Source organism: Vicugna pacos, chromosome 14 (assembly GCF_048564905.1).
Source record: "Vicugna pacos chromosome 14, VicPac4, whole genome shotgun sequence".
Lineage (NCBI taxonomy): Eukaryota > Metazoa > Chordata > Mammalia > Artiodactyla > Camelidae > Vicugna > Vicugna pacos.
In genome coordinates, this window is record NC_133000.1 from 47,269,864 (window position 1) to 47,283,052 (window position 13,189).

A 13,189-nucleotide genomic window follows, 5' to 3' on the forward strand; every position below is an offset into this window, starting at 1 on the left:
GTTTCCATACATAGAATTACCTTGAATCAGAGGGATGAACATTTTTATGTTCTTGTTACATAGAATGAAATTATTATCTTTCTTTCATTTAACCAACCAAGTAACCTGTTTGAGCACCTACTATGCCAGATACTGTGCTGGGAGATGTATACACAGAGATGAATAAGGTGCAATTTGTGTCTTCAGGGGGTCTCATACATCAGTGGAGATAGCCTCACGAATAGCTCTTGCCAGTGTTGAATTCTGTTTTTAAATATTGGCTCGTTTGATAGACGGAAATAATGTGTTGATTGCTAATGACCATTTGAAGATCTTTTGTAAACGTTTATGAAATGAATTTAAATCATGAAATTAAATTGTAATTAATTTACAATGAAATATGTAATCTCTATTGTAGTTAGTGTTGTCCTGTAAGAGAAGGTTTGACCATTGGGTAAGCAATGGGTAAATTCTGATTTTAAGTATGTGTTCATGTATATATATTCACAATTTAAGATAAATCAGATGTTTAAGTGTGTATTTAGTTGGCTTTTCTGGCCCGATCTGTGCAGACTGTCAGCAGGGGGAAAAAGTGTCAGGTTTCATCTTCATTTGATGTATAAAAGCATAGTTTGCATGGCATTTTACTCAAGTACTGTTTTCAGTTGTATTGATTATGTTAGAATTACAGGGAGTTAAGATGCTCACATTTGTTTTCCGTCTTTAGGGATTTATTTTCTTTTTTCCTTGACTTTGAAAAAGCTGAAGATACTAGGAAGAAACTTGGTTCTTATATAATGTATGTTTTAGGTTCCTGATTATCTTGGGAGACTCAGATGGGAACAGTAAATGGAACTCTGGTGGAAAGTATCATGTACCTTAAGTTGTTTAGTTTTGTAAAGAAATCAGAAGTTGCACCTTTCTAATCTTTCTTTTTTCTTTTTTCGTTTATTTTCCATACCTCATTTTCTTTATTGCATTGCAACAAGATATAAAGTACATCTTTTGAGGGATAACTTCATTTTATTTTATTCTTAAAATTGAGAAGTGATCTGGAACTTCTGTCTAGCTCCTTATACTTTTGCCTGTCTCCCTTCTTTCGTTGTCATCATTTTTTCTGTATATCATTCCCTGAACAGAGGCCAGTTTAGAGAGTATGTGTGGAGTTGAATGGGGGAGCTCAGTTTGAAGGAGGGAGTGCAAGTTAGGATTAGTCATAGTTGGGGAGATAGTATTGAAATGGTTCTTTTTTGTTTCCTCTGTTTTCAAGCAGTGACATTGTGTCTCCATCCATGTAATCAACTGTTCTTTATCTAATATCACTTGAAAATAAATGATGTATAAATGGGTTAAATTAGTTGTTGAAAGGGTAAGACTGTAGCTACTACTCTGTCCAATTTACACTTTTCATCCCTTTCTTAGGTTAACAAGTATTTTGGACTAAACAGATCAAAATAGTCTTTTTTTTCATTTTTATTCTTTCTTCTTCATTGTCTCCTTCTTTTCTTCAATATCAGGGTTTTGGAAAATAACTACTATTATTTTAGAGTAAATTCTTATATTGAATTCATCAGTTTACTCTTCCAGGCCTGCCTATATGTGACTCTTCTATCTAAAAATGTCTTCAGCAATAAAAATAGAATTGAGGTTGTATGGGGGATGGTGGATTTTTCTGTTTGTTTTGTTTTAAACCACAATTTTCCAAAACAAAGTGTTATGTTAAGGTTTAAGTTTTTTTTTTTTCATTTATAGTAAATAAGAATCTTATTTGCACTACTCTCAAATTGTAAAAAATAGAATTTTGGGGGCTTAGTTTGGCCAGCTTAACAATGGTAAGCTTGAATTTAATGTCATATGTAGAGATATAGATCATTATAGTGATTTCTGACACGGAGAATTATAAATGGAAGGGAGAAAATAACAGTTATTAAACCAGTAAGGGAAAAAGTCTTTAAAGAATATTTAGAAATCTGTGGGCATCTTGATTTATTAGGTGAGCAAAGTGAAGAAATTTGCCATTTTCCATGGAATATGTAGTGGTATTTTGTGTATTTTGATATCTAGCCCATGTTTCACTTTTTCTTTGCCAACTGAACATGGATACTTTGTAGGAAAGTTTGCATCTTTTGCATGTATCTGGTTTTACTTTTCTATTTTAAATTTGGACCTCAAATTTAGTGTAATTCAATGTGTTATACTGAAATCTAGTCAAATCTCCAGAGGTCCATTTAGAATTAATTTGTAATTTTGATTTTAAACTTTTGAAGTTTTATATATGTGTACATGCCCTCATGCATGTATGCACCATTTATAATCTTATTTTCATAGCTTTTGGCAACCCTAGAGATGTTCCTAAGTTTATTCCTTTCAATATGCCAATTTTTAGACTCAGTGATATCTCTAAAGTTTGAAAGGACATGTCTTCTAGAAATAATGTAAATTTAATTGTTATGATTAAGTACATAGTTTATCAACAGGTCAATAAGAGAAATGATTTTGTAGGTATTCAAGCCAAAAGATTCTCACCATGAGATACCTGGGGTTGCAGGAAACATTGGGAATCATTTTTGGGTGCTACAGTGTCAGTCATGACTATTCTCAAGTGTCATTTATGGGTGAATGCAATGGAGATTGAAGTGCTTGTCAGTTTCCAAGTATTCTCATCTTCTTAACTCTTTTAGAAGTATGTCTCTCATCTTAGTATAATGATAGTTATAATTTACTGAATGCATCTTATGTGGTAGGCATTATACTAAGCACTGTATGTATCCGACTCTAATCTTCTCAATTCCTTAAGATAGATATTACCCCATTTTACAGACTGGAGGACTAAGAAGTTTCTAACTTGTCCCAGCTCATACAGCTAGTAAGTACTGCCTGTGCTCGTAAGGCAATAAAATTTAAAGATAAATCAAAATTACTAAGACAAACAAAAATGAAGTGATGTTTTTAAGATTTAAAAATTTTTTGTCCTAAAAGCAAAGTTAGATATAGGTAATAATTAAGCAAATATGTAATAAATTGTAAATGACTATTCAGAGTTGTGCTGAATACTTTGCCCTTTGTTGCCCTATATCTGAGTTAGTTCTTACACCGTAGTAGGTTTTTCCTTATGTTAAACATAAAATCTTACCCACAAACCAAACATAGTCTTTTGCTAATTATGTTATCTATATTTTGGGAAAACAGTAATTATTTTAAGTATCTACCAGCTAATAATCTCTTTGTATTTAGGAAATTACTTGGTTATAATGATTTTTTTTTCTTAATAATAGGATGCCCATTTAAATGAGGAAACGTTTTGGGTGTAACCCAAAATCTACTTACTTTATTTTAACATTTTAGAATAACTTAGGTTTAAGCACTTGGAAAAAACTACCAAACACTTGATTTCTTAATAGAGAAGTACTGTTTGACCCTGTGCCCCCTTTGTTAAAAGGTCTTCCTTCACCATTTCACTTTAGCTTTTACAGCATTTCTAATTCTTTGGTTATTATTAAATAGTTTAAAGAGTAATCTCTTCATTTTTTCATACACACAGAGGCATGTATATTAACTTGAAGGAAAAGTAATTTGGCTTTTTAGATATTCTTTGCACCTTTTTATTAAAGGTTTGAATCTTTTTTTAAGCTTTCATGGCATTTCTAATTTTGTAGTTATTATTAAACAGTTTAAAGAGTTGTTAAATTGTTTTTTTCATATACAAAGTGACATGCACATTAACTGTGAAGGAAAAGTAATTTGGCCTTTTAGGACCCCAGCATTTTGGATTTTTCTAAACTAGTTATAAGTTTGAAAAATAGATTTGAATTGTTGATTGTTTGGGGAATAAGGGTAGAGATCATAATGTGTTTGCCTCTGTGAATTAGTTAGTTGACAGTTGATGGGAAGGTGGCTTTGTGTGTAATGAAAACACTGAAATTGGAGCCAGAAGTCATGGGTTCTGCCTCTGGCTTTGAGAGTCACTGGTTAAATAGTTTGGGGCAAGTCAACTAAGTCCTTGTACCTCTAAAAATCCTAACACTGTCATGATGCTTATGGACTGTATCCACATAGCTCATTCTATATTTTTTTTAAGCTCTGAGAAGATGTAAGTCAGAATCAGAATGCTTAAAAATCTCGAAGTGAGTGTCTATACCGAATTCCTTCATGCAAATATAATATATTGAACTCCTTAAAGTTCTTTCTGAAGAGCAAAACATTTAATTCCTAGGGTTTCTAAAAAGCCTATTCTGAGTTTTTCCGAACTGTAATGAAGAGACAGGTTTATACTGCCTGTGAAGTGGTGTATATGTGGTCACATTATACTGTTACAATACCACACACTAAGCAGCAGGGGCACAGATTTAGTATTAATGTCCTGACAGACATTGATATTATTAATAATTCTAATGAAATACATAATTTTTAACAATTTTAGATTTCTCCACCAGAACTGAAAACTGAGGAAGTGAGTTCTTCATTCAGATGTTCCAGAAAGTGAGCTTTTTATTAAGATCTTCTGAAAAACTCAAGAATAAACTGTGATACTTGATCTTTTCCAATTAGTATGAAAAGCAATGTGGATGTTTAGTCTCAGGATTCAGCTCACAGTTTAAATTTTCATATTTGAAAGAAAGCAAGGCTAGCTTAGTTACTTAGGTAATTGCATTAACAGCTAATATTAGGAAAATTTAAAACTTTGTGTATGTGTCTTTAACCTTTGTAATTCTAAGAGAAAGCACAGGAATTTTTAAATTCCATAATAGCACACTTCATATCAAAGTCCTTTCATTTCTTAAAATGATTTGAAAGTCTTTTTCTGAATTATCATATAAACTTTTATTGGAATTTTAAAAATTTATGATGTACACAATAATGCCTATAGTATGAATTTAATTATCTTTACAAATTATACTGTTGGAGAAAATATGTATAGTGTTCATTTAGCATTAGGAGGTAGAAATAAATATGACTAGATTAAAACCTTAGAATTACTGGTTTTAATGTTTAACATTTCAACATATTCATTTATTTACAAAAAACAATATTTAGAATGTTGGGTTACTTAGGCAAAAAGATAGTGGAGGAAAGCTCTTCCTGCCTAAGAGCAAGGAAAGTTATGAGGTAGTTACAAGTAAGTTAGTTATAATTCAGTAATGTACCATCTCATATTTGATGTTGTAGAAAAATTGCCAGATAGAAACAGATGCGTACCTACACAAACCATGATGTATGGAACTCACTCAGCAGAGTGTGCTTTTGAACATATTCTTTTTTTTTTTTCCATTCCCTCTTATATATGGAAAACATGATGAGCAAAAAGAGGATCACTCATAGATAATCTGGTAGTGTTTGAGCAAAAATGATATCTTCATCTTTAAATAGAAATGTTCATAATTTCTACCTTATTAGAATCGTTGTGAGAATGCATAGCATCTATCATTTAGAACATTTGCTGTGTGATAGTAAGCACTCAGTGTTAGCTTTTATTATTGTTGACTGATGAGCATACAAAGATACCTGTGTGAATATATTTATTACACCTTTGTTTATAACTGTAGAAAACTAGAAATAAGGTAAAGATACAGTAGTGTTTTTATGGTATTTCTATTTGAGGAATAATATGTTGTAGTGAAAAATAATGTAGATACACACGTATTGAGGTGGATAGATGCGCAAAGTATATGAAAAGTGAAAAAAGCAATGTGAAGAATATGATTTTTTTATAAATAACAATTTTATAAATAAAAATTTTAACAAATTGCTAAAGGCCAAGTATAGGCTAGCATACTATAGAATCCCTGAAAGCATCCCCAAAGGGGAGCTCACATCCACTCTCCACAGACCTCACTGGGTATTTATGAGCTAAACTAGGGACGAGGCAAGAGAGAGCCCTAAGGTACAGGCCTGAGGGAAGGAAGCAGCTTTTACTTTGGGAAAGGTCTGGATTCTTCTCCCCTGTGGAATAAAACCTAATGATACTGAGACAGAAAACCTTCCCTGGAGAAGGGAACAGAAACTATCCCTTCGGGGAGGGCGGGGAATTCCTATGATAGAAATCAATGGAGGGAGGGAAGGAAAGATCCTTTAGGAGGTCTTGTCCTTGTTATCTAGGTACAGACAGCCTACCTGTGATGGAGGCTGAACCAGCTCCACAAAGAATGCCTCCACCTTCCCACCCTTAGACCAGCAAGCACCAAAAACAAGTGTCAGAAGTATGGAGTGGGCTGAGATCATGAAGAGAGACTGTCTCTGAGGCATAGACTCTGAGAAAAATCCTAAAGCTCTGGGTGGAACAAGGACATTGAAATAGAAGGCACTCAACAACCCAGCTCCTCCCCGCAGCACACGGTAATGCCAGACGAACTTTAAGCTGGGGATTTGCTGAGGGTAACCATACAAAAACAAAACCAAACAGCACAGCTCCTAACTAGACTGACTCAACTGTACACCCTAAAGTCCTAGCAGAAGAGGAGGCGTGCCCATTCCCAGGTGTAGTTTTTATCTCTGCATGCTTCTCCACACGCTGTATGGCTTTTAACCAAAAATCATAAGACAAAGAAGAAAAGAAGAATAACATACTATCACAAGACAAAGTAATCAATAGAATCAGACTCAGATATGATCCAGATGTTGGAACTGTCAGATGCACTTTAAAATAACTAGGGGTGGGTATAGCTCAGTGGTAGAGCACATGCTTAGCATGTATGAGGTCCTGGGTTCAGTATGGCCAGAGGAAAAAGACACAATAGATATAAAGGAACAAAGATAAGAATTATGCCAGACTTCTCATCAGAAATTATGCAAGCCAGAATAATGGAATCATATTTTTAAAATGCTGAAAGAATTCGATGGAACAAAAATGCCATTCAAAAATAAAGGAGGAAGTATTTTAGATAAGCAAAAACTGAGAGAATTCATTACAAGCTTACCTGCACTACAACTTGAATCTACACAAAGAATTGGAGAGCACTGGAAATGGAACAAGTGAAGGTAAATATAAAATAAATATTTTTTTAAATTGTTCTAAAAGATGATTAAGTGTCTTAAGTGAAAATAATAACTGTGTATTATAACTTTATAGCACATATGAAAATAAAATAGATGACAATAGTGTAGCAGATGGGAGGAAGAAAGTGGGATAATACTGCTATTCTTAACACTACATATGAAGTGATGTAATATTATTTGAAGGAACACTGTGAGTAAAGATAAAAATTGTAAATCCTAGGGCAATTACTGAAAAAGGTAAAAAGAAATATTAACAATTAGATAAAACAGAATCACTAAAATAACCCCCCAAAAGGCAGAAAAGGAACAAAGAACAGGTGTAAGATGATAAGTTTTAATATAACCACATTCATAGTTAAATGAAACTAGTAATATGCAAATGGTCTAAATATAAACACAGATTGAAAGAAAGATGATCACATTGGTTAAAAAAGCAAGACTCAATTATATATTCTCCAAGAGAAAGTCACTTTAAATATAAAGACATGGAAAGATTGAGATTAAAAGAATGGGAAAAGGTATACAATGCAAGTAACAACAAAAAAAGCTGGGATAACTATATCAACATTAGATGAAGTAGACTACAGAATAAGGAATATTACCAGTGATCAAGAAGGACATTATAATAGAATAAGTAGGACAATTCACCAAGAACACATAATACACATATAACATAAAGTTTGTGTATGTGGTTAAAAACAAAGCCTTTAAAAATATAAGGCAAACACTGATAAAACTGAAGGGAGTAATAGACAAATTCACAATTATAGTTGGGAGATTTCAGCACTCCTCTCAGTAATTGGTAGAACAAGTAGAGAAAGGGAATAAGAACGTAAAAGACCTGAACAACATAATCTACTTGGCCCTGTTAACATTCATGGAAAACTCCATCCAGCAACAGCTGAGTGTTATTTTTAAGTGCTCATGGATAGGCCATATCCTGGATCAGAAAATAAATCTTAACAACTCTTTAAAAAATTTAAATTACATGAAGAATGTTTTCTAACTGTAATAGAATTAAATTAGAAACCAGAAAAAATTATCTGGAAATTTTCCATGTATGTAGAAATTAAACAACACACTTCTAAATAGGTCGCGGATCAAAGAGGAAGTTACAAAGGAAATTAGGAAACATTTTGAGCATTAATTTTGCTTTCTAAAAAAAGGCTTGGATATTAGAAAACATTTTGAATTGAATGAAAAAATTTAAATATATCAAAATTTACAAGTTATAGCTAAAGCTGGTATTAGAGAAAAATCTAACATGAAATGCTTATAGCAGAAAAGAAAAGGCAGGGATTAGAGAAAAATTTATAGCACTAAATGCTTATGGTAGAAAATAATAAAAGCTTCATGTCAGAGATCTAAGTTTTTATATTAAGGTAGCAAAAAAACAAATTAAACCCAAAGCAAGCAGAAGAAATAATTAAAAAGTAAAAATCAGTGAAATTCATTATTCTAGAGGTCCCACAGCCAATGCAGTAAGGTAAGAAAAAAGAAATAGAGGGCATATTGGTTGGAAGGAAGAAGTATAAATGTCTGTATTTAAAGAAAGTATGGGTTTTTAATGTAGAAAACTGTTATTTAAAAAAGGGGGGAAAGAGACTGTGTGGTAATGTCATGAAAGACAAAGGCTGTTGAAAATGCTGCAGGTTAAAGGATACAAATCAATTCAATATCTGCTCCCAGATTTGAACCTGAGGGGAAATACTACAAAGGACATGAATGGATCAACTGACAAAATTAAAATGTGGATGGAAGGTTAGACCAAAGAATTATATCTATGTAAAATTGCCAAGATGATAACTGTCATTACGTTAGAGAATTTTCTTAGGCTTAGGAATTATTGAAGCATTTAAGGGTAAAGGACCATGATATATATCTCGAGAGAGATGTATGTAACTCACCCACAAATGGTTCAGGAAAAAAAGCTATGTAGAGAGAGAGTGTAAGTACAGATGATAAAGCAAATTGGGGTAAAATGTCATAGGTAAATCTGGGTGTTTCCTGTACTATTTTTATTTTTGTAGCTCTCTGTAAATTTAAAAAATTTTCTTTTTTTCATTTTTATTGAAGTATAGTCCATTTACAATGTTATGTCAATTTCTGGTATACGGCACAATGCTTCAGTCATACATGAACATACATAGATTTGTTTTCATATTATTTTTCACCATAGATTACTACAAGATATTGAATATAGTTCCCTGTGCTATACAGTATGAACTTATTTATTAAAATTTTTTTAAATGTTTCAAAATACATTCTTCAAAAGTGGCAAAAGAAGAGAGTGGCAGAAGTCAGAAAGCCCTCTTCTCACAGTGAGCAACAGTCAGGGATGAGGTCATGTCTACCTTCAGAACAAAGAGCAGGTTTGCTTACTGCTTGTTGTAAGACATCAGTTTCCCCAAGTGCAGTCTACCTACCTCTCCTGTACAGCAGCCCCTTCTGTGTGCAGCCATCCATCTGGGCCCTCTGTGTCGCCCTGTGTGAACCGACACAAACATAGTGATGATGGCGCTCCTTGCTGTGCTATGAGGAAAGTCCTTTTTCTCTGACCCGGGAGTCTCCTGTCTTCTGCCAGTGCCCATGAAAAAGTAACAGGATAACTTCTTAGACTGAGAGGGTAAAATCACATCCCAGACCTGACAGTCTAGTCCTCTCAACATGTACTCCCCGTACCTATTTCTTTTCCTCACACAGAATTATTGGTGAGGAATACCTTTCCCATTTTGCCTGCCCAAACCCTGTGCATTCTTTCAGTGTGTCTGTTTAGTTCTACTTCTGGTTTAGTAATCTCTCTCTCTCCCCAGATGCTTAGAAAATTTTCATTTTCTCCACTACTCAGTCACTTCTCCCTCCCTCTCTTCCTTTACTGCATTTCTTTCTCCTCTTCATCTGTTTCCCTATTTTTCTTCGCCATTCTTTCCTCTCTTTCTCTTACTTAAATGTAGTCAGGTTGAATATGACAAATTTCTATTAGACTGTGTCTGTGAGAGCAGACACTTTATTATACATACCTTTGTTTCCGTATAGAGCCAAGTATAGGATTTATTTATGTATTTCTAGTTAATTGATTCTAATTATAAGCAACTAAAGTGTTCATAAACATGTTTTTAAAACACTCTTCACAACGATAACTTTATTTTAGGTTACTGTATTGTTCATATAGATCAAAAGTATTAAGTAGGATCATAGAATTTTCAGGGTTGAATGAGTCTTAGGAATTATTTAGGGAAATCTTCATTTTCCTAAAGAGAATAGTTAGTGAAATCCATTATCACTAAAGACTTGTATCACTATTCCTATGGCTGCTGCTTACTATCGTTATAAGTGATTATAATTTTGTCATACTGCTTTAAATTGAATTTCATGCACTGATGTTATTCATTGGAGGTGACAGTTACAAAATTATCATTGGGATTACCATTAATAAGTTTGTTATTATTAGCATGTGCGTATCTTGGAGAACTGCTGGGTTCAATTCACCCTTTATGGTATAATAGTGTTTGAAAGGGTGACTCAAAATATCTAATTTTAAGAAGATTACTCCTCTCTTTATTGGAATCTAGTCCAATAAATTAATATAAACATCTTTTTCTTGGCCACTTAAGCTATACACCATAGTGCTTAAGATCCCTGGAGTCTAGAACCAGATTTCCTGTGTTTGAATCCCAGCTTTGCCACTTGCTGGGTTCTGTTACTTAACCTCTTTGTGCTCGGACTCCTCATTTGTAAAGTGAGAATAATTACAGTAACTGTCACATGGGGTAACTGTCACTGGGAGATGAAATGAATTGATAAATATAAAGTGCTTAAAAGAGTGCCTGGCACGAAATAAGTGATACATATTTTAACATTTTTTTTTTGCTCTAAGATGGTTAATAGGCCATGATAGTTTCCATTTAACTTGTCAGCCTAAGTGAGAGGATAGTTTATGCGCAACATCAGCTTCTGAGGCATTTATTTCACTCCTCTATATTTTAAAGTGGTTTTTTATTCCTTAGAGCTTACTCTTTCTAAGGAATTCTTTTACCGATGCCTGTCACCATACGTTTTCTTTTATACATAGTTCTTTGGGTGTTTTGTATGTGTTACACATTTTTTGTGTGTGTGTTCTTTAAAAAAAAAACAGTTTGATCTAATAATTCTGCTTTCGTGGCTTTCAAATAATCAATTCCATGAGTCTGTGCTATGCAAATGAGGATACGTAAATATTTTAGATGTTCACTTACAGAAGCTCTGGAATGTAACCTGATATCTTGGTTATATGCTTCCACTTTATGTGCCTTTAACTGATACTCATGTACAATCCTTTTCTAGATTATGGTTGATTAAAAGTACTAGGCCGTATAAATCCAAGTGTGACCATACGTTGCTTTTAAGAATAAATGATCGCCCAGTAACGTGGTCTAAGTAAAATGTTCTCTTTTTCAATTATGTAGTCCTCCTCGCCATCCTCATCACAGCCTCATTCTAGCCACTGCAGAACGAAGGCCTCATCATTGTGTCACCATGCATCCCTGCCCTGGGTCAAACGTAACCATGTAGGCCCTGCAAAGGCTACCAGTCCATCTCTCCGTCTTCGTCGCTGGCGACCCTTCTTACGCCTACCATCTTTGGGTCTCCATTCTGTTGTAAGTGTAGTCAATCTTCCATCTCTTCTTCCAGTGACAAGGGCAGTCCATTTTTTTCCCTTAAACTTCTTCAGTCTTCACAGTGCTTTTCTCTTGGTTCATCAGTCATTAGCTTGTTCTCCCCCAGTAAGATTGCAAGCATACCTCTGTGCTTTGCAGTCCAGCTTGACTTTCACCAGTGCCTTGGTGAACATCCATCTTTCCACCCCATATCTGGCCGACATAAGGGTCCCTGCCTCTTGGTGAGTGCTGACCGACATTCATGATAACGTTTAAGTTCCTGTCAGTTGTTAAAGTGACTATGTATTCTCTTACCTTTCATCTTTCCAGTTTCATTTAGTTGACTCAGGTCAACAAATGCTGTGTACCTTCTGAGTTCTTTGCCATCTCTTTTTTTTTTTTTTCATGTTTCTGAACATGACATTAGTCTCTTGTCATGCTTGGGGTTACTTTACTTACTCTGTCCTTAATCTAATCCCTCATGGTGTAGGGTGTTTCATCTAAACTATTTTATTCCCTGAGGTGGCTCAGGTACTTGGTTTAATCTTGATCCAATCTTCCCTGCCTATTCAGTTTCTAAAGATCTTTTCCAAGTAGGAGGTGAAGATTTTGCCCTTGTGAATTGATATAGGCTTCCCATAAATTTTATAATTTCTCCTTCCTAGGTTGGTAATATTAGCAGACTGTTAAAAAGTACATTTGTTCTTGTAATCTTGCTATATTATCTTAAATGTTGAGACTGATGATGGAATTCTAACAATGCTCATAAATTGAAATAAAATGCAGGATTAGGCAACTACAACTCTTGTCTTTCTGATGTTTTAGAAAATGAGTGACAATGCCTGTAATTTGGCAGAGCCTACCTAGAAGTGCTACATCTGAAAGATTTGGTGTATGCCATACATTTATAAGAAACTTCACACTTCAGTAAATCATGGTGACTTTTGAAGCCAGAGGAAGTCTGATTACACATACTTTAATGCTTAAACAAAATTAAAAGTTGATGTCAAACATTCTTTCCTTCCCCTTATTTACTGTCCTGGAGCCGTACTCAAACTATTAAGTGGAGTTGTGGCACTTTTCCTTAAACATCTGCTTTCACCAAATATCAGTATGGTCATCAACAAACTGGTGTCTCTCTATTTGATTATCCTCATTGGGTCACAGCATGTATTTGTCATTTTTATTTATTTATCCATTGGATATTTATTGCTTCCCTACTGTGCCATAGAGTAAAACTCTCATTTTGTAAATTCTGACTTGGGCACAATTGATTCCAAATAGGAATAAGTTCCTTTGTACTGAAAAAATATTCTAAATATAAATGAACATGTCATAAAAATTGGCATTCCCAATTTTGTATGTTTTTATGTAATGTTGATCTTTGCTGCATATAAATTCCATTGCTTTATAGGTTCATAAATGTTTTAATAGCCTTGTGGTTAAGAACATGGATTCTAGAATGACACTGCCTGGATTGGAAACCAGATTCTATCACTTACTAGCTGTGTGACCTAGAGCATGTTAACAACACTTCTGTGCCTCAGTTTTCTTGAGAGTACAATGGCTATAGCTATATA

At 34.0% G+C, this 13,189-nt stretch overlaps 1 protein-coding gene across 2 annotated transcripts in view; it reads left to right on the top strand.

Moving 5' to 3' along the window:
• Window positions 1-13,189, top strand: part of UCHL3 (ubiquitin C-terminal hydrolase L3) — a 36,589-nt gene that overhangs the window by 15,334 nt on the left and 8,066 nt on the right. Inside the window, exon 5 of one of the 2 annotated variants that reach the window (XM_072976363.1) lies at window positions 11,418-11,609. The exons of the other annotated variant lie outside the window; for it this stretch is intronic. Coding sequence (XP_072832464.1) covers window positions 11,418-11,609 — 192 coding nt within the window. The remainder of the gene's footprint in view (window positions 1-11,417; window positions 11,610-13,189) is intronic. 2 annotated transcript variants of the gene reach the window in all.